We start from the raw sequence: 27,009 nt of genomic DNA, 5'->3' as shown, positions 1-27,009 counted from the left end.
GGAGCCTGCTTCCTCCTCTCTCTCTCTGCCTGCCTCTCTGCCTACTTGTAATCTCTGCCTGTCAAATAAATAAATAAAATCTTTAAAAAAAAAATAAAAACAGGGAAGGCAGAAAAAGAAGACAAAAATATAGGAAGAACTAGGACAACAGAAAATAGCAATAAATATGATAGCTCTTAACACAACCATATCAATATTAACTAGAACATCAATAGTAGATGTCTACCAGTAGATAATTTTAATCCACAATGACAATATCTAACATTAACTATATGTTGTCTACAGGAAACCCCAATTAAATATGAAAACAGATTAAAGGTAAATGGTTGAAAAAAAGAAATCACTAACTCAAAAAGATATATGCATCCCCAAGTTCACTGCAGCATTACTTACAACTGCCAAGATATGAGAACAACCTACATGTCCACTAACAGATGAATAAAGAAAATGTGGCACACATATACAACAGAATATATTCTAACCGTAAAAATATGAAATCCTGCCATTCGCAATAACATGAGTTGATTTCAAGGGCATTAAATGAAATGTCAGAGAATGACAAATACAGCATGATTTCCCTTCTATGTGTGGAATTTCAAAAAACAAAAACAAAACAAAGACTCAAGATCACAGATAGAAAAAAGACTGGTGGTTGCCAGAGTTGGGAGGGTGGGCAAAAATGGGATTGAGCCAGGCATGGGGCTCCTTGCTGAGGAGGGATCCTGCTTCTCCCTCTGCCTGCATGTCCCTTGCTTGTGCTCTCTAGTACACACTCTTTCTCTGCCAAATAAATAAATTAAATCTTTAAAAAGAAAAAAAAAAAATGCAGACAAGAAATAGATTACCTAAACAGGACTATATCTATTAAAGAAATTGAATAAATAATAATCTTCCAAGACTAAAAAGCACCAGGTTCCACTGGTGAAGCCTATCAAACTTAATGAAAAAGAAATTATACCAATTCTCTACACCCTTCCAGAAGATATAAGCAAATAAAATAACTCTTAATTCCTCCTATAAGACCAGCATTACCTTAATACCAAAACCAGACAGAAACATTACAAGGAAATTACAGACAAGCATCACTCACAAACACAACTACAAAAGGTCCTCAACAGAGTATTAGTAAACCAAATCCAACAATGTATTAAAAAAGAATTATACGCCAAAACCAAGTGGGGATTTATCCCAAGTATGCAAGGCTGGTTCAACTTTTAAAAATGAATTAATATAATCCATCATATCAACAAGCTAAAAAACAAAAACAAAACAAAACAAAAAAACAAAAAATTCATGATCACATTAATACATGTAGAAAAACATTTGACAAGAACTCCACACCCATTCACAATGAAACAAACAAGCAACAAAAACAATGCTCCGGAAACCAGGAATAGAAGCAAATTCCTCAACTTAATAAAAAATATGTACAAAAGCAAACATCATACTTAACGGTAAGGAACTCAAAAGTTTTCTCACTGAGATCAGGAACAAGGCAAGGATGTCCCCTATCATCAAGGATGTCCCTTTACATCACCATCATAGTGAAAATCCTAGCTAATACAGTAACAGAAGAAAAAAAAAAAAAAAAAGAAAAGAGAAACGAAACACAGGTTGGAAAGGAAAAAATAAAACTACATTTACAGACGACATGACTGTCCACATAGAAATCCAAAACAACTGATGAAATAATCCTGGAAATAATAAGCAAGTTTGAAGAATAATAGGGTAATACAAAAAAGTCAATCACTTTCCTATATACCAGCAATGAACAAGATGAATTTGAAATATGAAACACAGTAGCACTCATATTAGCACCCCCAAAAAGGAAATGACGGTGATCCCGGAACATTGTGGGAGGTGGGGGTGCCATCCTTCTGCACAGTTGAAAATCCATATATAATTTTTGACTCCCCCAAAAACCTAACTACTAAAAGCCCGCTATTAATTAAAAGCCTTACTAATAACGTAAGAAGACAATTAACACACAGTCTGTACATGATACTATATGCTGCATTCTTACAATAAAACTAGAGAAAAAAATTAAATCATAAGGGAAAAAGTCATAAGGAAGACGGAAATACATTAATACCCTACTGTGTTTATTTTTAAAAAATGGCACAGAAGCAGACACATGCTGTTTAAACCCCGTTTTCACACGTCAAGTATAGTTATAAACCTAACAAGATATGTGTAAGAAAAAAATATATATATAAGATCTGTAAGAGAGTAACTACAAAACTCTGATGAATGAAATCAAAGAACTAGGGGCACCTGGGTGGCTCAGTTGGTTAACTGCCTTCAGCTCAGGTCATGATCCTGCAGTCCCAGGATAGAGTCCCCCATCAGGCTCCCTGCTCAGCAGGGAGTCTGCTATCAAAGAACTAAATAACTGGGACGCCTGGGTGGCTCAGGTGGTTGGACGACTGCCTTCGGCTCAGGTCATGATCCTGGAGTCCCGGGATCGAGTCCCGCGTCGGACTCCCAGCTCCATGGGGAGTCCGCTTCTCTCTCTGACCTTCTCCTCATTCATGCTCTCTCTCACTGTCTCTCTCTCAAGTAAATAAATAAAATCTTTAAAAAAAAAAAAAAAAAAAAGAACTAAATAACTGAAAACATTCCATGTTCATGGACAGAAGATCTGATCTTAACAAGATGTCAGTTTTTCCCAACTTCACCTACAGATTTGGTGCAATCCCAATCAAAATCCCAAGAACTTATTTTGTGGATATCAATAAAGTGATTCTAAAGTTTATTATAGAGGCAAAAATCCCAGAGTTGCAAAATATTGAAGAAAAAAATTAGAACTGACACTTCCTCACTTCAATACTTATTATAAACCTAGACTAATCAAGACAATGTGGTGTTAGGTGGTCCCTTCCAAAGAGCTGATAATGTAGCATAAGTGGAGCAAAAAAAGCGCACCTTCCACAAGTTCACCTATCCTGGCATGGACCTCAACCAGCTGCTGGATGTGTCCTAAAAGCCATTAGTGCAGCTCTACAGTGCCTGGCAGCAGTAGGGGCTCACCTGGGGTTTGTGGAGGAAACAACACTCAGTGTTGAAGCATGTGTGCAAGGCCAAAGAGGCTCCCCAGATGGAAAAGGTGGTTAAGATGAACCTGTGGGACACGATCATCCTGACTAAGGGTGGTGGGCAACATGGTGGGTGTCTACAATGGCAAGACCTTCAAATAGGAGGAAACCAAGCCCAAGATGACTGGCCACTATCTGGGTGAGTTCTCTATTACCTTCAAGGCTATGAAGCACAGGCCTAGTACTGAGACCACCCACTCCTCTACTTCATCCCTGGTAAGCAGCCTGTTCAGTCAATAAAGGAACAGACGTTTCAAAAAACCAAAACAAAACAAAAACAAAGTATATCAGCAAAATAAAAAACAATAACAAAAGTATATTAGCAAAAATATAAACAAAATGGACGCATACAGTTAACTGATTTCTGACAAAAGAGCAAGGGCAATATAGTGGAGGCAAAATAGTCTTTCAACAAAGAGTATTGGAATAACTGACATCCACACACAAAACCATAATAAAAATAATAACAACAACACAGACCTCATACCCTTGCAAAATTTAATGCAAAATGGATCACAAACCTAAATGGAAACATAAAACTATAAAATTTCTAGGAGATAATGGGAGAAAACCTAAATGACCTCAGGTTTGGTGATACTTTTTAATATACAACACCAACGGGACAACCCATGAAAGAACTGATATGCTATATTTCATTAAAATTAAGAATTTCTGTTCTGGGGGTACCCAGGTGGCTTACTCGTTAACCATCTGCGTTCAGCTCAGGTCATGATCCCAGGGTCCTGGGATGGAGCCCTGCAGCAAGCTCCCTGCTCAGCAGGAAGCCTATTTCTCCCTCTCTCCCTGCTTGTGTTTCCTCTCTCCACTGTGTCTCTGTCAAATTAAAAAACAAAAAAAAACAAAAAAACAAAAAAAAAAACTTCTGTTCTGCAAAAGACGCTGTCAAAAGAATGAAGATAAACCACAGAATGGAAAAAATATTTGCAAGAGAAACATTTGAGAAAGAACTATTACCCAAAATACATGAATTATAATAAGAAGAAAACAAAATTTTAAAATGAATCAATGGGGGTGCCTGGGTGGCTCAGTGGATTAAAGCCTCTGCCTTCAGCTTGGGAGCCTGCTTCCCCCTCTTTGCCTGCCTCTGCCTACTTGTGATCTCTGTCAAATAAATAAATAGAATCTTTGCGGGGAAAAAAAAAGAATCAATGATCTGAGCACATCACCAAAAAAAAAAAAAAAAAAGTAATAATAATACAGACAGAAAATAAGTATATAAAAGAATCTACATTGATTTACCTGCAAATTAAAACAAGATACCATTACATATGTATCAGAATAGCCAATGTCTAGAACACTTACAACACCAAGCAAGGCTGTGGTGTTACAGGAACTCTCATTCATTGCTGGTAGAAATGCAAAATGGTAGATACACTGTGGAAGACAGTTTTGCAGTTTCTTACAAAACTAAACATAGACATACACTTGTACAAACACACACCCAAAATCTGAAAACCTAAACATACACTTAAATGATCTAGCAATAGTGTTCCTTGGTATTTACTTATAAGAACTGAGAACTTAAGTCACCCAAATTCCCGCATACAAAAGTTTTATAGTCAAATCTTTGAAGCAACCAAAATGTTCTTCAGTAGGGGAATGAATAAACTGTAGTACATGCTGTTAATAAGATATTATTCAGCACTTTAAAACGAACTATCAAGCCATGAAGAGACATGGAGAAGACTTATGTACACATTACTGAATGGAAAAAGCCAATCTGAAAATGTTACATACTGTACGATTCCAACTATAAGATATATTGAAAAACGCAAAACTATGAGGACACAAAAGATTAGTGGTTGGGGTGCCTAGGTGACTCAGTGGGTTATGCCTCTGCCTTCAGCTCAGGCCATGATCTCGGCATCCTGGGACTGAGTCCCACACTGGGCTCTCTGCTCAGTGGGGAGCCTGTTTCCCCCTTTCTCTCTGCCTGCCTCTCTGCCTAGTTGTCATCTCTCTCTCTCCATCAAATAAATAAATAAATAAAATCCTTAAAAAATAATAAAAAATAAAAAAGATTAGTGGTTGCCAGGGACTAGGAGTAAGGATGAATAGGCTGAGCACAGAGGATTTTTAGTACAGTAAAACTACTCTGTGTGACACAATAATGGTAGATATACATCATTATGTATTTGTCAAAACCCATAGATTATACAACACCATAAATAAACCCTAAGGTAAACTACGGACTTTGGGTGCCAATGATATACCAAAATACGTTCAACTGTAACAAGTATACCACTCTGTGGGGAACACTGATAATGGGTGAGGCCAAGCATTGTGTGCAGGCAGGGAGTTATGTGGGGAGTATCTGTACCTTCTCTACAATATTGCTGTGAACCTTAAGGTTGAGAAGAGGCCACAGGAAAGAAGGCAGGAATGGTCTGGGAGCAAAACAGACTGTGGCCATCCAAGGTTAGGAGGGAGATAGCACAGTAGAGGGCAAGAAACCGATCACCACACCAAGGAGTCCACTGGGGTAAGACCCATAATATTAAGTCATAGTATTAAGTCCCATAATACTTGGCTTTGAAAGCAAAAGAGGCCAAGGAATTTAAAAATCAGAGAGATCTGGCGCTGAGAGCCCAAAAGGCATACATAAAGCACAACAGCCTACAGAGATACAGCACAGAAGCAGCAACTTGAAAAATATCTGCAGTATACAGCGAGGAAGAGTTATTTACTCATCTCAGAGTGTGTCACAAAGAGGCAAGGATAACAGGGAGTCCCCTCCAGGAACAAAGGAGCTAAGAGGGGCCATTTCCCTCCAAAGACCCCAGCATAAACACATGACCACCACTGGAAAACACAGTGCTATTACATTCGCTACATAACTTGCTTATACCAACCAACGTTCCTTCCCCATGCCACCCCACGCTTCTGTGGACCTATCCTTCCCAGTCACACTTCCGTCAGTCTCAGCCCTGTCTGTGGGTACCTGCCCCAGAAGATCAGTGCAAATCCTGCCCACACCACACCTGTGACCCATGCATTTTTATCAGTTCAGCAGCAGTGGCAGCAGATCTCATTTCACAAAGAGCCCAGCATGTACCTAGCTAAAACATGGCCACCCCAGCAGGGAACAAACACTCCCACAACAGGCAAAAAGAACCTCTAAAGATGACTGGACTAAAGAAAAAATTGGCCAGAACAGAATAGCAGAGCACATCCAACATGCAGAGGAGACACTCCCTGAAGCACCAGGTCCTGGGAAACAGGGGACACTGTACTACAAAGGCATTACATCTCCTTTTCCTAAGGCATTACCTTCAAGAGTGGGGGAGACAGCTGACTTTCCTAACACAAAGAAACAGAAAGTAGGGCAAAATAAGGAGACAGAAGAATATGATTCAAATGAAAGAATAGGACAATAAACATAGCAAAACAGATATAAATAATATACATGATAAAGAATTTAAAGTAATATTCATATAGATACTCCCTGGACTTGAGAAAAGAGTGGAAGACATCAGTGAGACCCTTAACAAAGAGAAAACAAAAATAATAATAATAATAATAATAATTTAAAAAAAAATCCAGAGGTAAAGAATATAATAAATGAAATTTAAAATACACTTGATGAAATAAATAGCAGGCTAGAAGAAGCAATGATGCCGAGCAAGTAAAAGAGAAAAAATTATGCAAATTGAGAATAAACTCAGGAAACTCAGTTACTCCACCAAATGTAATAATATCCACATTATAGGGATCCCAGAAGAAAAGGAGAGAGAAAAGGCGGCTGAAAATGTGTTTAAAGAAATAATAAGCTAAAAACTTCCCTATCTGGGGAAGAAAACAGAAATCCAAATCCAGGAGGCACAAGGATTTCCCCCCACCAAAAAAAAAAATCAACCAAAGATTATCTACACCAACACACATAGTAATTAAAATGGCAAAACATACTAATAAAGAAAAAAAAAATTTAAAGCAGCAAGAGAAAAGAAAAGAGTTACATAGAAGGGAAACTCCATGAAGAGATCAGTGGATTTTTTTCAGGACTTTGCAGGTCAGAAGAGAGTGGGATGTGAGATTCAAAAGGCTGAAAGGGAAAAATCTGCAGCGAAGAATACTTTATCCACCAAGGCTATCATTCAGAGAAGAGATAAGGAGTTTTTCAGACAAAGAGAAACTAAGGGAGTTCATGACCAGTAAACCTGCCCTACAAGAAGTTAATTAAAGGGGACTCTGAGTGGAAAGGAAAGACTGTTAAGTATGAAAAGACAGATAAAAATAATTTTATGTCAAAATTAGTCAACGGACTCACAAAATAAAAGGATGTTAATGAATGACACTATATACCTAAAAATTGGAGAAGAATGGGTTCAAACATAAACAAACATTAACTCATACAAAATGCTAAATGCAGAAGATGTTACATAACAAACCTAATAGTAACCACAAATCAAAAGCTGGTAGTAAATATGCAAAAAATAAAAAGAACCCCAAGTATATCACTAAACCCAGCAAATCATTAAAAAGAGCAAGGATCAGAGCAAAATTACACAAAACAAGTAATAAAATAGCAATGTATATCTATCAATAATTACTTTGAATGTAAATGAACTAAGTCTAAATGCTCCAACCAAAAGACATAGGGTGACAGACTGGATTTAAGAAAAACAAAAAAACAAAAACCAAGACCCTTCTATATACTGCCTACAAGAGACTCATTTCAGATCTAAAGATACTGCAGATTCAAAGTAAGAGGAAAGAAATATTTATCATTCAAATGGCTGTCAAAAGAAAGCTGGAGTAGCAATAGTTGTAACAGACAAGAGAGACTTGAAAGCAAAGGCTGTAACAAGAGATAATAAAGGACATTATATCACTGTAAAGGGGAAAATCCAACCACAAGACATAACAATTATAAATATTTATGCATTCAACATAGGAGCAAATTCACAAAACAGTTAATAACATAAAGGAACTAATCAACAGTAATAAAATAATAGTAGGTACTTCAACACTTCACTTTTATCAATGGACAGATCATCCAAACAAAAAATCAACAAGGCAACAGTTGCTTTCAATGACAAAGTGGAACACATGGATTCAACAGATACATTCAGAATGTTCCATCCTAGAACAGCAGAATACACATTCTTTACAAGTGCACATGGAACACTGGCCAGAACAAATAAAAAATTAAGCCACAAATCACATCAAATTAAAAAAAAAATCAAAGTTATACCATGCATCTTTTCTGACAACATGATTAAACAAGCCATCAACCCCAAGAAAAAATCTGAAAAGACCACAAATACATATAGTTTAATAACGTACTACTAAACAATGAATGGGCCAAGGAATCAAAAAAGAAATCAAAAAGTACATAGAAACAAACACAAGAGACCAAAAATCTTTGGGATATAACAAAAGAGGTTCTAACAGGTTAGTTCAGGGGTGCCTGGGTGGCTCAGTCAGTTGGGCATCTGCCTTCAACTCAGGTCATGATTCTAAGGTCATGGGATTGAGACCTGTGTGGGCCTCTCTGCTCACTGGGGAACCTAATTCTCCCTCTTGTCCCTGCTCATGCTCTCTCTTGCTAGCTCTCTCTCCAATAAATAAATGGAAACTTAAAAAAAAAAAAAAGTTCATAGCAATACAGGTGCATCTGAAGAAAGAAGAAAAACCCCAAGCAATGTAACTAAAAGACCTAGAAAAAGAATAAACAAAACCCAAGACTAGCAAAATATAATATAGATTAGAGCAAAAATAAATGTTATAGAAACTAAAAAAACAAATCAATGAAACCAGGAGTTGATTCTTTGAAATGATCAACAAAACTGATAAACCTCTAGCCAAACTCATCAAACAAACAAATACTGAGGGGAGAGGGGGCTCAAACAAAATCACAAATGAAAGGGAAACAACCATCACCACCACAGAAATACAACTATAACAGAATACTGTGAAAAACTGCATGCCATTGTGCCTGGGTGGCTCAGTGGGTTAAAGCCTCTGCTTCGGCTAGGGTCATGGTCTAAGGGTCCTGGGATCGAGTCCTGCAAGGGGCTCTCTGCTCAGCAGGGAGCCTGCTTCCCCCCCCCCCCCCCCCCCCCCCCCCCCCGCGCCTGCCTCTCTGCCTACTTGTGATCTCTGTCAAATAAATTTAAATCTTTAAGAAAAAAGAAAAGAAAAATTGCATGCCAACAAAATAGACAATCTAGAAGAAACGGATAAATTCCTAGAAACAATAACATGCCAAAATTGAAGCAAGAATAGAAAATATGAACAGACTGATTACCAGCAATAAAACTGAATCAGTAATCAAAAAACTCCCAACAAAAGTCCATGACCAGATAGCTTTGAAGTAAAAGCCTACCAAACATTTAAAGAAAAATTAATACCTATTCTTCTCATATTATTCCAAAAAGCAGAAAAGGAAGAAAACGTTCCAAATTCAAATTCATTCTTCAAGGCCAGCATTACCCTGATAGTAAAACCAGGTAAAGACACAACTGAAAAAGAGAACTATAGATCTAACAAACACCTTTGCAAAAATTTTCAACAAAATACTAGCAAACTGAATCCAACAACACATTAAAAAAATCATTCACCACAACCAAGTGGGATTTATTCCCAGAATGCAAGTGTAGTTCAACATTTGCAAATCAATCAACGTGGAACAGCACATCAATGAGAAAGGATAAAAACCATATGCTCATTTCAAAAGCTGCAAAAGAAGCATATGACAAAGTACAACATCCAATCATGATATAAATCTTCAACAAAGTAAGTTTAGAAGGAACATACCTCAAAATAATAAAAGCCTTGCATAAAAAACCCACAGTGAACATCATACTCAATGGGGAAAATTAAGAGCTTCCCAACGGCTAAGGTCAGGAACAAGACAAGGATGTCCATTCTAACTACTGTTGTTATTCAACACAGTACTAGAAGTCCTAGTCACGGAAATCCAACAAAAAGAAATGAAAAGCACCCAAATGGGTAAGGAAGAAGTAAAACTTTCACCATTTGCAGATGATATGATACTATACATAGACTCTACCAAAAAACTACTAGAAATGATAAATCAATTCAGTAAAGTCAAGAATACAAAATCAATGTGCAGAAATCTATTGCATTTCTATAAATCATTATGTATGAAGCAGCACAAAGAGAAATTAACAATCCCATTTACAATTCCACCAAAAATAATACAATATCTAAGAACAAACTTCACAAGAGATGTAAACTATAAAATAATGATGAAACTGCAAACGACAGAAAAAATGAAAAGCTATTCCATGCTCATGAATTGGAAGAACAAATACTGTTAAGAGGTTGACACCACCAAAAGCCATCTACACATTTAATGTAATCAAAATACCTACAGCATCTTTTACAAAGCTAGAACAAACAATCCTAAAATTTGTATGCAACTATGGAAGACCCTGTATAGCCAAGATTGGAAAAGGAAAAAACAAACAAACAAACAAAAAAACCTAGAGGTACCACAAAATTCTGGACTTCAAGTTATATTACAAAGCTGTAAACAAAAAATCAAAACAATTTAGTACTGGCATAAAAACACACAGATCAATAGAACAGAACAGAAAGCCCAAAAATAAACACACAATTATATGGTTACTCTCCAACAAAGGAGGAAACAACATGCAGTAAGACGGTCTCTTCAACAAATGGTGTTGGGAAAACTGAACAGCTACATGCAAAAGGAGAAAACTGGACCACTTTCTCACACCATACATAAACATAAATTCAAAATGGATTAAGGATCTAAATGTGAAACCTGAAACCATAAAACCTGTAGAAGAGAGCTCGAAAAGTAATTTCTCTGACATCAGCCACAGCAACCTTTTCCTAGACAGGTCTCCTGAAACTAGGGAAATAAAAGCAAAAATAAACTATTGGTACTACATGAAAATAAAAAGCTTCTGCACTGAAGGAAACAATCAAAAAACTAAAAGGCAACCTACCGAATAGAAGGTATTTGCAAATGACTTATCCAAAATACATGAAGATGGGACGCCTTGGTGGCTCAGCAGTTAAGCATCTGCCTTCAGCTCAGGTCATGATCCCAGGGTCCTGGGACTGAGTTGGGCATCTGGCTCCCTGCCTGGTGGGAAGCCTGCTTCTCCCTCTCTCACTCCCCCTACTTGTATTCCCTCTCTCGCTGGATCTCTCTTTGTGAAATGAATAAAATCTTTAAAACAAAACAACAAAACCAAAATACTTGAAGACTTTATACAACACCCAAAAAATAATAATACAATTTTTAAAAGAACAGAAGACATATACAGACATTTCTCCAAAGATGACATACAGATGGCCAACAGACACATAAAAAGATGTTCATTATCACTCATTATCAGGGAAATGCAATTCAAAACTAGAATGACAAATCATCTCACACCTATTAGAATGGCTAAAATTTCCATCCTTGTTGGCAAGGATGTGCAGAAAAAGGAAACCTCTTGCACTGTTGGTGGGAATGCAAAGTGATGAACCCGTTATGGTAAACAGCATGGAGGTTCCTCAAAAAGTTAAAAGAGAGCTACCATATGATCCAGGAATCATTAACTACTGGTTTTTTACTCAAAAAATACAAAAACACTAATTCAGAGGCACCTGGGTGGCTCAGTCAGTTAAGTGTCTACCTTCAGCTCAGGTTGTAATCTCAGGGTCCTGGGATCAAGTGCCACTTGGAACTGTTGGGCTCCCTGCTCAGCAGGGAGTCTGCTTCTCCCTCTCTCTCTGCCCCTCCCACTCACTTGTGTGCACAAGCTCGCTCTCTCAAATGAAAATATAAAACCGTTTTTTTAAAAAGTTTTAAAAAAACCACTAATTCAAGAGAATATACACACACACAAATTTATTGCTGTATTATTTACAAAAGGTAAATTATGATAGGAAGCAGCCCAAGTGTCTATCAAGAGTTAAATGGATAAAGATGTGGTAGATATATACAAAATGGAGTATTACTCAGCCATAAAAAAGAACAAAATCTTACCATTTGCAACAACATGGACGGAGCTAGAGAGTATAACGCAAAGGGAAGTAAGTGAGAGAGACAAATATACCGTATGATTTCACTCATGTGGAGTTTAAGAAACAAAATAAGCAAAGGAAAAAAGAGAGAGAGAAACCACAAAACAGACTCTTAACTACGGAGAACAAACTGATGGTTACCAGAGGGGAAATGGGAAAGGGGATGGGTGAAATAGGTGATAGGGATTAAAGACATACACTTATGATGACCACTGTATAATCACTACAATACAATCACTATATTGTGTATCTGCAACTAATAGAACAGCGTTAACAATGGAATTAAAATAAAAAACTTTTTAAAAGGCATTAAAATGGCAAATTTACTACAAATATTTTACAACTTAAAACATCAATAACATAACATACCAAACTCATCACACTGTACATTTTAAATGGTAAACTGTATCTCAATAGAGCTATATAAAATATCCTCTCATCTTATGTCCAAATAGTGACGTATTCTCAGAAAACTATTCCAAGAGACCGCAGTAGAACAGTATTGAGTATACATCCTTAACAGATGTATTTTAAAAGTAAAGAACTATAGGGGCGTCTGGGTGGCTCAGCTGGTTAAGCATCTGACTCTTGATTTCAGCTCAGGTGATGATCTTGCAGTCATGGGACTGAGCCCCACCCTGGGGTCTGCACTCAGTACGGTGTCTGCTTCAGAGTCTCTCTAAATAAATGAATAAATTTTTAAAATAAATATAAAAGAACTATAAGCAATCTTAAACTTTAGTATTAATAAACACCTGAGGAAACCAAGGAGGCTAGAAGTGCAATCATAAGAGCCTCCCTCCCCCTCCCCAAATCCATAAATTTAAGACATATGAAGCAGTTTATGACAATATGCAATAATCAAGATGGCATTATAATGAACAGAGCTTTCTTCCCCCTTTTAAAAAATGAATAGATTCCCATTAGTTACAATATCAGCACATAATAGAAAAACAAACTCCATTGTCTATTTTGCTTCAAAATATCCCACTGAAGTCTATCTTGGGATAAAATGAACAGCAATTATTAAATAATTATATACAGAACCATAAAATTGTGGGGAAGTTTGATATTCTTCTGTCTCTATTTTGTTCATTTTATAAAAGAACTGAAGCCTAATTAAGTGCCTTGTTTAAGGATACATAGGTAGAAAGAAAAAGAGCCAATGTTATCCATAATTCAGTCAGTCCATGATTCAGGATATCCATGACTCAGTCACTGCTTCTTTCCATGACACTTTATGCTACTGTAATATTTAAATTCATTTTCACTTTTAACTCTCAAAACTGATGTGGGGCTGAAAAGAGGAACATTGAGACCTGGAGGGACGACACATTAAACCAGCTCTTGCACAGCCAAATCACTCTCCACCATTACAGCAGGTCCCCAACACACACTGCAAAAAGCTTAAGCAAATAGATTTTTTCTCAGTATAAATCAACAGGCTCCAAACTTGAGGAGTCCTAACAAGGGTAAGGGCAGGAGTTATAGAGGCAGATAAGCAAAGTCTAGATACTGAATGACGAGTTCCCCAATCTCCTTCCCTTGGAAGAGATGATTAAAAATAGAACAAAGACACAAGTAAGAAAGATACGGAGAGCAAACCAGACCCAACGTTCAGTTAACAAAAACGTTTAAGATTGGGGGAAGGGGAGGAGGGAGCTTGGGATAGGGGGCTGGGGGGTGTAGAGATGCTGAAAGAAATAAAACAATGTTCCAGAACTGAAGGAAATGAGTTTTCCAACTTAAAAGAAATGTCCAGAAAACCTATAAAGCTATCAATAAATAACAAGAACCACATCAGATTTCTAACAATACAAATGACCAGAAAAATAAAACAATATTTTCAAAATTGGGGGCACCAGGGAGGCTCAGTCATTAAGCATCTGCCTTTGGCTCAAGTCATGATCCCAAGGCCCTAGAATTGAGCCTCACATCAGGCTCCCTGCTCAGCACGAAGTCTGCTTCTTCCTCTCCCACTCCCCTGTTTGTATTCCCTCTCTCACTCTGTCAAATAAATGAATAGAAATCTTTAAAAAAAAAAAAAACTTTCAGAATTGGAGAAAAAAATTATTTCAAACCTAGAATCTGATAACCAAACTATAAATTAGGTTAAGACGTTTTCAGGCATATCATGTTAAAAAAAAAAAAAATCCCATCTAGCCCTTCTCAAAGTAAACCAGAGACTCAGCTACACCAAAACAGAGAAAGTCAAAAGGACATGAATTACAAAAAACCAAGGGTCTAAAAAAGAAAAAAAAACCTGAAGGTTATTCTCAAGATGATGATAAAGCCAAGCCCCAGAGGTAGAAATGTGTAGCCAAGAGAAGAAGCCAATCCAGACTGCAGCAGTAAGACAAGAGTGCTCCACAAGAAAGACTCTTAAAAATATTTTCAGGCTTAAATCAATGGATTATGTGACCTCTTTAATCACACTTGAGAGCTAAACTGAGTTTGGGTAAAGAATTAGTAATACTTCCTAGATAACAAACCAAAAAAATAAAGCAATTATTAGCTCCAGGAAAAATAAACTACACAATAAAGGTGGCTCAAATGCAAAATAGGTACTTTATCATAATTACATAAACAAAAACTATACATCTAGCCAAAAATTACAACAATAAAACTGGAAGATGAGGGGGAGAAAAATCTGTGGACAGAAATCTGCAGGACACAGGCAAAAATATCTAAAATGTGGAAAAGGAGACAGAGCAATAAAAGTATGTATTATGTTATTCAGAAGTCTACCGTATACAGTAAACAAACAACTAGGAGCTGTCAGAGTGCATCTGAGCAGTAGGAATTAGGGGTGTGGATTGGGAGGCCAACTCAACAGAAATCTAGGAAAACTAATAGAATCTAACTGGAGAAAGAAAAGAAACACAAGTGATACTTTCAACAAGGACAAAAGCAGACATGAAGGAACAGAAAATGACAAAACAAAAAAGACAAACAAATGAAAGCATAACAGAAGCATGGAAAGGGGGCGCCTGGGTGGCTCAGTTGGTTGAGCAACTGCCTTCGGCTCAGGTCACGGTCCTGGAGTCCCGGGATCGAGTCCCGCATCGGGCTCCCAGCTCCATGGGGAGTCTGCTTCTCCCTCTGACCTTCTCCCCTCTCAAGTTCTCTCTCACTGTCTCTATCTCAAATAAATAAATAAAATCTTAAAAAAAAAAAAAAAAAGAAGAAGAAGCCTGGAAAGGAAGACAATGTACCCATCACTGCATTCCAGAACTTAGGACATCCCAGAAAGCATCACCAGTTCACACAAGGCCAATCTCTACCAAACCGGAAGCCAAGTAAATACTAATCTTTCTACTCTTCAAAGCCACATCTCTGCCCCCACCACCACCCTCTCCCTTTGAAACTATCCAAAGCACCCTCTCCTGTCCTTTCACTTAGACCTAAGTTTATAGAATACCACCACCTGTTACAAAGTTACTCATTTGCTAATAAAAATCCCACTGAAATCCCCAAGTTCTAAAGTAAATGATTTTTCCTGTTTGAAGAAAAACATCTGATTAAAATAATACTGTAGGGGCACCTGGGTGGCTCAGTAGGTTGAGGCCTCTGCTTTCGGCTCGGGTCATGGTCCCAGGGTCCTGGGATCGAGCCCCGCGTCGGGCTCTCTGTTCGGTGGGGAGCCTGCTTCCTTCTCTCTCTCTCTCTCTCTGCCTGCCTCTCTGCCTGCTTGTGATCTCTCTGTCAAATAAATAAATAAAATCTTAAATTATGAAAAAAAAAAATACTCTAAATGTAAAACAGAGGTGGCCATAAAAATCAGTCTTTAAAATTCTGACTCCATCCCCCTTTATTTGATGGAAAAGTTAGGTAGTTCAAAGAACATTCTAAATTCTGTCTACAGAATTAAGATCTTCATCTTTTAGGAGCCAGGGTCCCCACTAAAAATCTCATGAAAGCTCTAAACTTGGCTTGTTAAAAAGTATGTCAATCAGCAGTACAGAAACCTTTAGTTCTGTTTTAGACTACAGCACCACATTTGTTGTTTACGACTATGCCAGCAGTTAAAATTACAATCTGTATGTAGGTACCTATTCCTCTCTTCTGGTGGAACAAGCTGTAACCTACTCCCTTATTCCTAAAACAAACTAAAACCAGACACATCACCAAAATCCTACAAAGACAAATGCCTAGTATATGATTAAAGATACAGTTATGCAGCTATTATTATCATGTTCATCCCTGGTTTCTTTTAATTTCCTCACACATCTTTATTCTCATAGGCCCTTACCTAGTAAGAGAGCTTGAATGACTGTCCCTTTAACATCAACGTTTAGTACTCATTATATGCCAGGCATTGCCCTAAATGTTTACCGTGAGTCATCCTATACACTCCTATCAATATCATTACTCCAACTTACTGAAGTTTTTAACTTGCCTCAAATCACAAAGCTTACAAATGACAGTACTGTGATTCAACTCCCAAGAAAACTGACTCAGATACTGTGCGCACCACCTACACTTAGCCTTTTTCCTCACCCTCCACATCCAATCACTAAGATTCTGATGAACCCAAAATATCTGGCACAAAGTATCTTAAAAGAGAAAAAATACGCTGAGCATGTTGTCAAAAAGCCTAAAAATTGTAAGCCATAGAAACAAGCGCCTGTAAGAAATTCAGAATACCCAAGACTGCGTTTTAAAAAATAAAGCAGATGAAAGAAGCCTCTTAAAGAGTACAGGCAATGGGAGAGTGGAGTGTGAAGAGTAGGGACAGAATCCTTATAAACGCACAACGACAGATGCTTCAAAATAGAGGAAACCCCCAGTGTCATTTGCGCGGTCAGGGAGTTGCAAGTGTGACCACCCCTGCACCAGTCCGCTGGATGCCTACGATGGTTGCCCGTCACCGCAGTAAAAGCGCCCCCGAAGGAGCGTCAGTGCCCCCGCGCTGGGTTCCACCAACCTCAAAAGCCTGGACCTCTAAAGCGGCACGCTTCCGCCACAGCGGTAACTGTCCGGGAAAGAAGAAATCCGCCGCAAATGGCAGGCTCCTGGAGGCCCGGTGACGAGGCCGCGGGGACGCAGCCGAGAACCCCGGGACGCGATGGGCCCGCCAATAAGGACCGTCAGGAGCAGGCCAGGAGGAAGAGGAAGAGCTGGCGCCAACGGCACCCGCCGCGCCTTCCCACCCCCACCCTCCACCTCAAGCTCACGAGCGCCACGCCGCCCACCGGACCGCGGGAGCCAGCCGGCGCTTCAACGCGCCAGGGAGCGGCGGCCGCCGGGAGCCATGACGCCGGCGCCGCGCGGGGCCGCGGCAGGGCCAGGGCGGAGACCACCCGGCTCTTCAGGACCCACTCACCTCTCGAGGCGATGGGACGGAACCCTGCACCGAGGCGATGTACCGCTCCACGTCGGCCTTGCTGCGCCTCATCGCGCCACCGACCTGACTCCCAGGGCGCGGGAGGCCAGAGCCGAGGCCCACAGCCGTCGCCGTCTCCAAGAGCGAAGCGCCTGAAAGCCCGTGACGCAGCGCCGTCGCCGGCCGACTAGCGGCCCTCCCCGCATGCGTGTTGCGTCAGCACTGTGCGCCACGCCGACGTTGGCGTCCCTCCCTCCGCGCACGGCCCTCTGGGCGGCCGGGCCCTTGGCTACGCCTGGTCCTGTAGAAGGTTGTTGGTATTTACGCTGTGGGAGCGTCTGCTGTGAGGCGCGGGAAGGAGAAGTTCAACACCGCGCTAGGACCAGGGGCGTAGTAACTGTATCAGCGGGACAGTGTTTTACTGCGTGGCTTCTCAAAACTTTCGGCCGTTTCTTATTTTAATTACGTGATGCTGTGGAAGAGAAAAGCACTCTCAGGCCTTTTGGTGAGCGTGAAAATTGGAAACACCTTTCTGGAGGCTGTTGGTTAAATATATTATGTCGGACACGTGTGACTAAGAAGCATATATGTTAAAATTCCTGTATTTTAAAAGAACATGTTCTATGAGAAAATTGAAATTCCGTAATTAAAAGGCCACAAATACCTGGTTTTGGACGATTATAATTGTATAATTTGAAGAGCCCCTCATTTATATATATATATATATATATATATATATATATATATATATATATACACACAAATATATATATATCAATAGCAGAACGGTATTACCAAAATGTTTATAGTAATCATCTAAACATGAGTCATCTGTATTTTCCAAATCTTCAAAAATACTTATTTACCCCCAACCCCCACTCCGAGACTGCTTCTTATTGAATGGCTTTCTCAGAAGAGGAATAAATCAACTTATTAAAGAAGTCAAATATTCTGACGACTTAAAAACAAAGTCAAGGGGCGCCCGGGTGGCTCAGTGGGTTAAACCTCTGCCTTCGGCTCAGGTCATGATCCCGGGGTCCTGAAATCAAGCCCCTCATTAGGCTCTCTGCTCCCTTTCTGACTCTCTGCCTACTTGTGATCTCTCTCTGTCGAATAAATAAATAAAATCTTTATAAATAAATAAATAAAACAAAGTCAAATTGGTGATGCTCCTGAACTTACATACAGGTCTGGAAAATATTTCTTTTGAATTCAAGTTATATTTAAACAATAAAGAATACATTTACCATTTTAAAACAGTATTTTGTCTTGATTAAATTATTAGATTTATGAAATTACACAGTTTAGTTTAAAGAGGAGGTTTAAAATTCTTTGTATTTTGGTGGTAAGATACATCTCCCACACCTCTTTTTTTAAGAAAAACACTAATGTTTTATAGTCATTCTGTTCTTCAGAGCAATTTAAAACAAGAACAAAATTCTATTAATGTACAACAATGATTTTCCCTCCTACAAAATCATTTTGGGCCAGGACCCCCAAAGCAGTACAAATGAAGTGAGCCATAACACTTAGTAACAATTTATGTTCACATAAGTGGACCTCCCTCAATTGTTCTACTATGGATGAAGGCAAAAAACTCTACATTCACCCACACAGCCCCTTCATTCATGTTTTCACTACAGAAAACAAGGTACCAGCAGGTTTTTTAGAATGTCCAGTGTAATAATTAGCTTAGAACAAGGACCAGTGGAAGCAAAACAAAGAGCAGAAGAAAACTTGTAAGAATTAAATTATTATCTTCAGGAATATCAGAGTATATATTGTAGCCATAAAACAAGAACAAGTCATTAAAAAAAGTTTACTTTGGAAATTTGAATTTTAAAATCTTAGTTTAAAATGTTTTATAAAATGTTTTCAGTGGTGAAGACATTAGGTATAAAAAGATCATATCCCTGTATACATACAATAGGGTCTTAATTATCTGGGAAAATAAATGAAATATGGTGAAATTTTTAGCTCGGGGTGCCTGGGTGGCCCAGTGGGTTGACGCCTCTGCCTTCGGCTCGGGTCATGATCCTGGGGTCCTGGGATGGAGCCCCGTTTCGGGCTCTCTGCTCCACGGGGAGCCTACGTCCTCCTCTCTCTCTTTCTGCCTGCCTCTCTGCCTACTTGTGATTTCTCTCTCTCTCTCTCTGTCAAATAAATAAAATCTTTAAAAAAAAAATTTCTTTTTAGCTGGAAGTTTATAATTTGTGGTTATGGATATTTTTTATCTCTTTTTTAAAAGATTTTATTTAGAGAGCATCCATGTGCACGAGGCCGAGTGGTGCAGGCAGTGTGCAGAGGGGGAGGGAAAGAGAATGGTAAGCAGACGCCAAAACCAGTGTGGAGGCCCATGTGGGGCCCAGTCCCAGGACCAGGAGATCATGACCTCAACCAAAACCAAGAGTTGGGTGCTTAACCGGACAAACTACTCTTACTTTTATCTTTTTTTTTTTTTTTATGTAGGCAAAATATAACTGTATCCAATCACCTAGAATTAACCTGGTCTCTACAGGCCATCTTCCCAGTCTCTCCTTTTTGATTTTTCCATATCTTCCCCAATTTTTTACAATCAGCAAGTATTGTTTTATAATGGGCAGAAAAAGAGTGTTCTCTTTTGTTTTATCTCAGTCATATTGGATGTGAATAAAACAAATTATTCTGAGATTAGTAGTATGACATATATTAGAAATAACACTTAGGGTGCCTGGATGGCTCAGTCCTTCTTAGGCGTCCGTCTTCAGCTCAGGTCATGATCCCAGGATCCTGGGATCAAGTCCCACATCGGGCTATCTGCTTAGCTGGGACGCTGCTTCTCCTACCTCTGCCTGGGGCTCTTCCTACTTGTGTGCTCGCTCTCGCTCTCTCTTTCTCTCTAATAAATAGATAAGCTTAAAAAAAAATAAAGAACAAAGAGAATGTGGTTTGGGATAGAAGATCCTATTTCAGATAGTTGATTTCTTTCCCTTTAGGTGCCATTTATATATCCAAGAGGAGATACCTAATATATAGATGGAATAGTAGGATGAAGATCAGTGATGGATTGGAAATCATAAACCTTAGTGACAGTTGAAACCATGAGTTTGCCTTGGATGTGTTATTACTAACAGAGCCATAGCTAACAAATAAGCACTTGATCTGTTCCATGTCCTTCTCTTAACATTTGACATGTTTTAGCTCATTTAATTCTCAACAGCTTTAGGAGGGTACTATTATATATTATCATCCTTGGTTTTACAGATAGGTAACCAAGGGAGTGAACAGCAAGCAACTTTCCCAAGCACACTTACCTAGTAAAATCACTACCATTAATCTCTTTAAGTCACATAAAAAGAAAAGGAGTGGGCCAAAAGGAGAATCTTCTTGAGGAACTCAGATGACTTTTCTTAAGTATGTTTATTATGCTTCAAAACATAATGGGACATGTTGGGTCACATTAGACAGCACCCAGGGGACACCTGGGTGGCTCAGTATGTTAAGCCTCTGACTCTCGATTTTGGCTCAGGGTGTGATCTCTGAGTTGTGCGGCTGAGCCCCCACTTTGGGCTCAGCAGGAAGTCTGCTGGATATTTTCTCTCCCTCTTCTCCACCCTTTCTCTAAAACTAATTAATTAAATCTTTAAAAACAAACAATTTTCACCAAATATGAGTCTGACCTGTGCTTTCAAATAGACATTCTCCATGATGATGTCCATTCTAGTCCACATCTTTTCCCAGCACAAACCAGTTACATCCAAATTTCTCACAAGTAATTACCCATCCTCCAAATCATACATCTAACTATAATGTTCTCTACAAAGGAACTCCTTAGCAGGGGGATGAATTCCACTCTAATGGCTAGATTACTCATGTTGATGCACTGCAAATTCAAGTGAGAGTTGAATCCATAGAAATATTTGGCTTATGACATTTTTCATTAGCAGCAGTTTTACCTGATTAATCAGAGTCCTTAACTTCTGAACTAATTGAACTAACAGGCATTTAACACTGATGCTGGTCAAACAAGTTTCTCTCATTTCAAATACCTCTAGCCTCTATTGCTAATTATCATCAACTGCAGATACATCTTTCATATATCACATGATTCCTTTTTTCTTCAGAATCATTCATACTGTCAGTTCATCCCATCATTTTCTGTTTTTCCAATTTGTATGATTCTACAGTAATCCTAAACTACTGTTTTGTAGACAGCATTTTGAAAATCTTATGGCCTGTGAACTCAATAGACACGATGAGATTTAAAATGTTCATGAAGAACCTCAGAAACAAAAAGAACCAACGTGACCGCACATTGCCATTTTTTGGTTCTTGGACATAGTTATTTTCATTTTAAAACTTTTGCTTTGCTTGCCTCTCTGAAAATAGAGGCTCTTGCACTTGCTGCTCTTGACATCCACACAGCCTTAACTGTCTTTCATGTGCAGAAATGGATCTTTTACCCAACAACTGACAGAGGGTTTGGAGCTATCACATGACAGCACAACCCTGCCTGGAGTTATGTGAGACAAAGCTTGTACAAATAATAAATTAAGGAATATACACACACGTATGTATATGTATTTGTATGCACATACATTTATGTGTATATGTGTGTATATATGTACATATGTATGTATCTATGGAACTGAGTCCCCCAAATCAGTGCTGTCTAATGTGACCCAACATGTAACTTAAAATATTCTAGAAACCACACTTTAAAAAGTAAAAAGGAACAGGAGAAACCAATTTTAATAATCTTTTATTCAATCCAATATACTTAAAATATTACAATTTCAATACGCAATTAATATAAACAATTTGTTAATAAGCTATATTACCTTTTGTACTAAGCATTTAAAATTTGGTGTATATTTTACATTTACATCTTAATTCAGATGCCAAGGTTTCATGAAAAGTACTTGATCTGTATTTAGATTTAGATTAGATTTAGGGTTAAAAAAATAGATTAATATACCCAAGTTGCTCCAGATATACTTAGAAGTATTCAGGAATTGAACTGAATATCAAGTTTGTTTGTTTGTTTATCTTTTTGTTAATTTGTAAATATGGAATGATTCACAAATTTGCATGTCATCCACTCTCAGGAGCCATGCTGATCTTCTGTGTATCATTCCAATTTTAGCATATGTGCTGCAGAAGTGAGCACCGGATATCAAGTTTTTAAATTTAAATTAATTAAAATTAAATCAACTTTAAAACTTCATTGCTCAGTAGCAGTAGCTACATTTCGAGTGCTCAAGTGCCATATGTGTCTAGTGTGTTGGACAGCACAGTTCTATATAATTCTGTCGCTTGTTGTTCAGACATTAAACATAAAAAGGAACAGGTTATGTAACTGTAGCACTCAGTGTGGCTGAAGGAAAATCCAAAAAGTACAACATCCCAGAAGCTAAAAAGTGGCGCTCTAAGGAGAGAATAATCCACAGCATAAAATGCTACCAAAAGATCAGGAACAGGGGAGCCTGAGTGGCACAGTCGGTTAAGTATCACATTCTTGGTTCAGCTCAGGTTCTGATCTCAAGGTGGTGAGGCTGAGCCCCATGTCAGGCTGAGGACCTTATTAAAAATACAGAGCTCGCAGTGCCTGGGTGGCACAGTCAGGCATCTAACTCTTGGTTTTGGCTCAGGTCATGATCTCTAGATCATGAGATTGAGCCCCATGTTAGGCATTGTGCTCAGTGCAGAATCTGCTTGAGATTCTCTCTCCCTCTCCCTCTGCCCCTCCTGCTCCTGCTTTCACACTCTTGTTCTCTTTCTAAAATAAGTGAATGAATCTTAGGAAAAAAAAAAACAGGAATGATGAGAAACTCTTTAAACTTGCTTCCTTAAAGTTGATTTTTGAAAGAAATGGTACAGACAAAAAACAGCATGCAAATGGCTAAGGAAGAATTAGGTGATAAGGAAATAGAGGCACAAAATGATGATTACTCTCTTTTTAATAGGGAGAATTGATGTTGGTATTAATGGTAAATACTCATCTCAAAAAACTGCCCTTTTGGGGAGTATATAGCTTTATGAATTTTGAGATGTATAGATTCATAGAATCGCTTCCACAGTCAGGATGCAGAACCATTCCATCATCCTCCAAGATTCATTCCTATTACTACTTTCAAGTCACCCCACATTCAACCTTTATCATTGATTATTTCTTTACACTCTAGTTTTCTCACTTTAAGAATATCATATGAATGAAATCATATAGTATGTAACCTTTTGATACTAGCTTATGTCACTTAGATAATGCTTTTGAAATTCATCCAAGTCCTTGCATGTAGGTTATTCTCCCTCTTTGCTGAGTAATAGTTCTGTATAAATGTACCGCAGTTTTAGCCATTTACCATATGTAGGACATTTGGGTTGTTACCAATTTCTGGTAATTATGAATAGAGTTGCTATAAACATTTGTAAACATGTTTTCAATGAACACAGTTTTCATTTCTCTAGGGCAAGAGGTGGCAAACTACGGCCTATGGACTGGCTGCCTATTTCTGCAAATAAAATGTTATTGCAGCACAGCTTTTTTTTTTTTTTAAGAATTTATTTATTTGACAGACAGAGACCACAAGTAGGCAGAGAGGCAGGCAGAGAGAGAGGAGGAAGCAGACTCCCTGCTGAGCAGAAAGCCCAATTCGGGGCTCCATCCCAGGACCCTTGGATCATGACCTGAGCCGAAGGCAGAGGCTTTAACCCACTGAGCCACCCAGGCGCCCCTTGCAGCACAGCTTTGCCCCTTCATTTACATGCCTGTCTTATAGCTGCTTTTGCACTGCAGTGACATTGCAGAGTAGTTGTGACAGAGACCTATGTCTTTAAGCCTAAAATATTTACTCTCTAGCTCCTTAAAAAAATTTTTTTTTATTTAACAGAGAGAGAGATCACAAGTAGGCAGTGATGCAGGCAGTAAGGGGGGGAAACAGGCTCTCCGCTGAGCAGAGAGCCCAATGCAGGGCTCTATCCCAGGTCCCTGAGATCATGACCTGAACCGAAGGTATAGGCTTAACTCACCGAGCCACTCAGGTGTCCCTTTTGTTTATTTTATTTTGTTTTTTTTTTAAAGATTTTATTTATTTATTTGACAGAAATCACAAGTAGGCAGAGAGGCAGGGAGAGGGGGGAAGCAGGCTCCCTGCTGAGCAGAGAGCCCGGGGCAGGACTTGATCCCAGGACCCTGAGATCATGACCTCAGCTGAAGGCAGGGGTTTAACCCACTGAGTCATCCAGGCTCTCCTCTAGCCCCTTTTTAAAAAGATTTATTTAGTTATTTAGTTATCAGAGAGAGAGAGAGCACACACACACATGCAGGGGGGTGGCAGAGGGAGAGGGAGAAGCAGGCTCCCCGCTGAGCAAGTCTTGATGCAGAACTCGATCCCAGGACCCTGGAATCATGACCCGAGCCGAAGCAGGCAGAGAGGCAGCAGAGAGAGAGGAGGAAGCAGGCTCCCTGCTGAGCAGAGAGCCTGATGTGGGGCTCGATCCCAGGACTCTGAGATCATGACCTGAGCTGAAGGCAGCAGCTTAACCCACTGAGCCACCCAGGCGCCCCCTTTAAGGAAAACTTCACTTATATCTGTTATAAAGACTCAGGATTGGGATTGGTGGATGCTACGGTGGGTGTTAGGGTTTAACATAAAAAACTGCTGAGCTGTTTTCTAGAGAGTTATATCATTTTTCCTTTCCCATTAGAAATATATGAGAGCTAGGTGCTCTGCATCATTGTCATCACTTGATATCATCAGTATTTTTTTGCTTAAGCCATTCTAGAAAGTATGTAGCAGATCCACATCATGGTTTTATTTTATCCCTTAATAGGGACTTTGTTTCACAGACGTATTTACCATCCATATATCTTGTCTGGTAAACTGTGTTTTAGTTGTTGAATCAGTTTATTAGTTATCTTAGTGTTGAGGCTTGAGATGATTTTGTATTCTTTTTTTTTTAAAGATTTAATTTATTTATTTGACAGACAGAGATTACAAGTAGGCAGAGAGGCAGGCAGAGAGAGAGAGAGAGAGAGAGAGAGAGAGGGAAGCAGGCTTCCCGCGGAGCAGAGAGCCCGATGCGGGGCTCGATCCCAGGACCCTGAGATCATGACCCGAGCTGAAGACAGCAGCCCAAACCACTGAGCCACCCAGGCGCCCCGAGAGGATTTTGTATTCTTATTGCAAGTTCTGTATCAGCTATGTGATGAGCGAACATCTTTCTCTCGGTCTATAGTTTATTTCATTTTCTAAACAGTGTCTTCCACAAAGCAAACATTTTTTATTTTGGTAAAGTTCAGCTTCCAATTTTTTTTCTTTCATGAATCATGGTTTTGATGTCATATCTAAGAACTCTTAACATAATCGCCCGTCACAAAGGTGTTCTTCCACATCTTACACTTTTATTGATATATATGACTCACTTTGAGTTAATTTTTGTCAAGAATTTGGGGAGAGGAGTTGCATATGGATATACAATTATTCCAGAACTGTCCTTCCTCCATTAACTTACTACTGCCCCATTTGTAGATATTAAATGACTGTATTAGCTTGAGTCTGTATCTCTTTTGTTTCACTGATTTATCTTCCTTTCTTCCTCCCTCCCTTCCTCTCTACCTCCGTCCCTCCTCTCCTTCCTTCCTCCCTTCTTTCCTTTTAGAGAGAGAGTGAGAGAGAGGGCATGAGCTGGCAGGGGTAGAAAGAGAGAGAATCTTAAGCAGCTTCCACAAGGGGCTCAAACACATGACCCTGAGATCAAAATCAAGAGTTGGTGTTTTAACCAACTAAGCCACCCAGGTGCACCTGATTTATGTATCTTTTTTGCACATACTTCACAGTCTTGATTACTCAAGCTATATATGTCTATTATTTTTAAGTTTTGTTTATTTATTTGAGAGAGAGTACACATGAGAGCAGGGCAGGAGGCAAAGGAAGAGGGGGAGAGAAAAACCTTGAGCCCACTCCCTGCAGAGCATGGAGCTTGGCATGGGGATCAATCCCAGGACGCTGAGATCATGACCTGAGCTAAAATTGAGTCCACTGTTCAACCAACTGAGCCATCCAGGCACGCCTAGCTCTATATAAGTCTTAAAATCAAGTAGTATAATTAATTCCTCAAGTAGTATGACTCTTTGTCAGAATTTCTTCTACAATTCCAACCAATATTTTGTGTGTTTTTTTAAAGATTTTATTTATTTATTTGACAGAGAGAAAGATCACAAGTAGGCAGAGAGGCAGGCAGAGACAGGGAGCAGAGCAGAGAGCCTGATGTGGGGCTCGATCCCAGGAATCATGATCTGAGCCAAAGACAGAGGCTTTAACCCACTGAGCTACCCACGTGCCCCCAATACTTTGTGGTTTTAAGAATATATATCCTGTACATGTTTTCTTGGACTGTAGCAATTCATTTTTCACAGAGTGACTGTAAATGATACTATTTTTTAGATTCTGGCTTTCAATTGTTCATTGTTAATACAGAGAAATACAGTTGATTTTTGTATGTTGACCTTATATCCTGTGACATTGCTAATTGCAACTTTTAGTTGTAGGAGGTAGTTTATAGGTTACTTGA

The 27,009-nt window shown here is 38.9% G+C and overlaps 1 protein-coding gene and 1 non-coding gene across 3 annotated transcripts in view; both read right to left on the bottom strand.

The window, feature by feature from the left end:
• The window catches only part of LOC132021656 (E3 SUMO-protein ligase RanBP2), an 84,544-nt gene extending 66,434 nt beyond the window's left edge, over positions 1–18,110 (bottom strand). For both annotated transcript variants that reach the window (XM_059406387.1, XM_059406388.1), the window contains exon 1: positions 17,458–18,110. In XM_059406387.1, the coding sequence (XP_059262370.1) occupies positions 17,458–17,529 (72 nt within the window). In that variant the 5' untranslated portion in view covers positions 17,530–18,110. The remainder of the gene's footprint in view (positions 1–17,457) is intronic.
• Positions 18,111–22,499: 4,389 nt separating this feature from the next.
• Positions 22,500–22,606, bottom strand: LOC132022884 (U6 spliceosomal RNA). Its single transcript, XR_009405774.1, has one exon. It is a non-coding gene; the product is annotated as a U6 spliceosomal RNA (small nuclear RNA).
• Positions 22,607–27,009: the final 4,403 nt, after the last annotated feature.

This window comes from Mustela nigripes, chromosome 7 (assembly GCF_022355385.1).
Source record: "Mustela nigripes isolate SB6536 chromosome 7, MUSNIG.SB6536, whole genome shotgun sequence".
Lineage (NCBI taxonomy): Eukaryota > Metazoa > Chordata > Mammalia > Carnivora > Mustelidae > Mustela > Mustela nigripes.
Note: the sequence above shows the minus strand (reverse complement) of the source record. Positions and strands in the feature narration are given on the sequence as shown.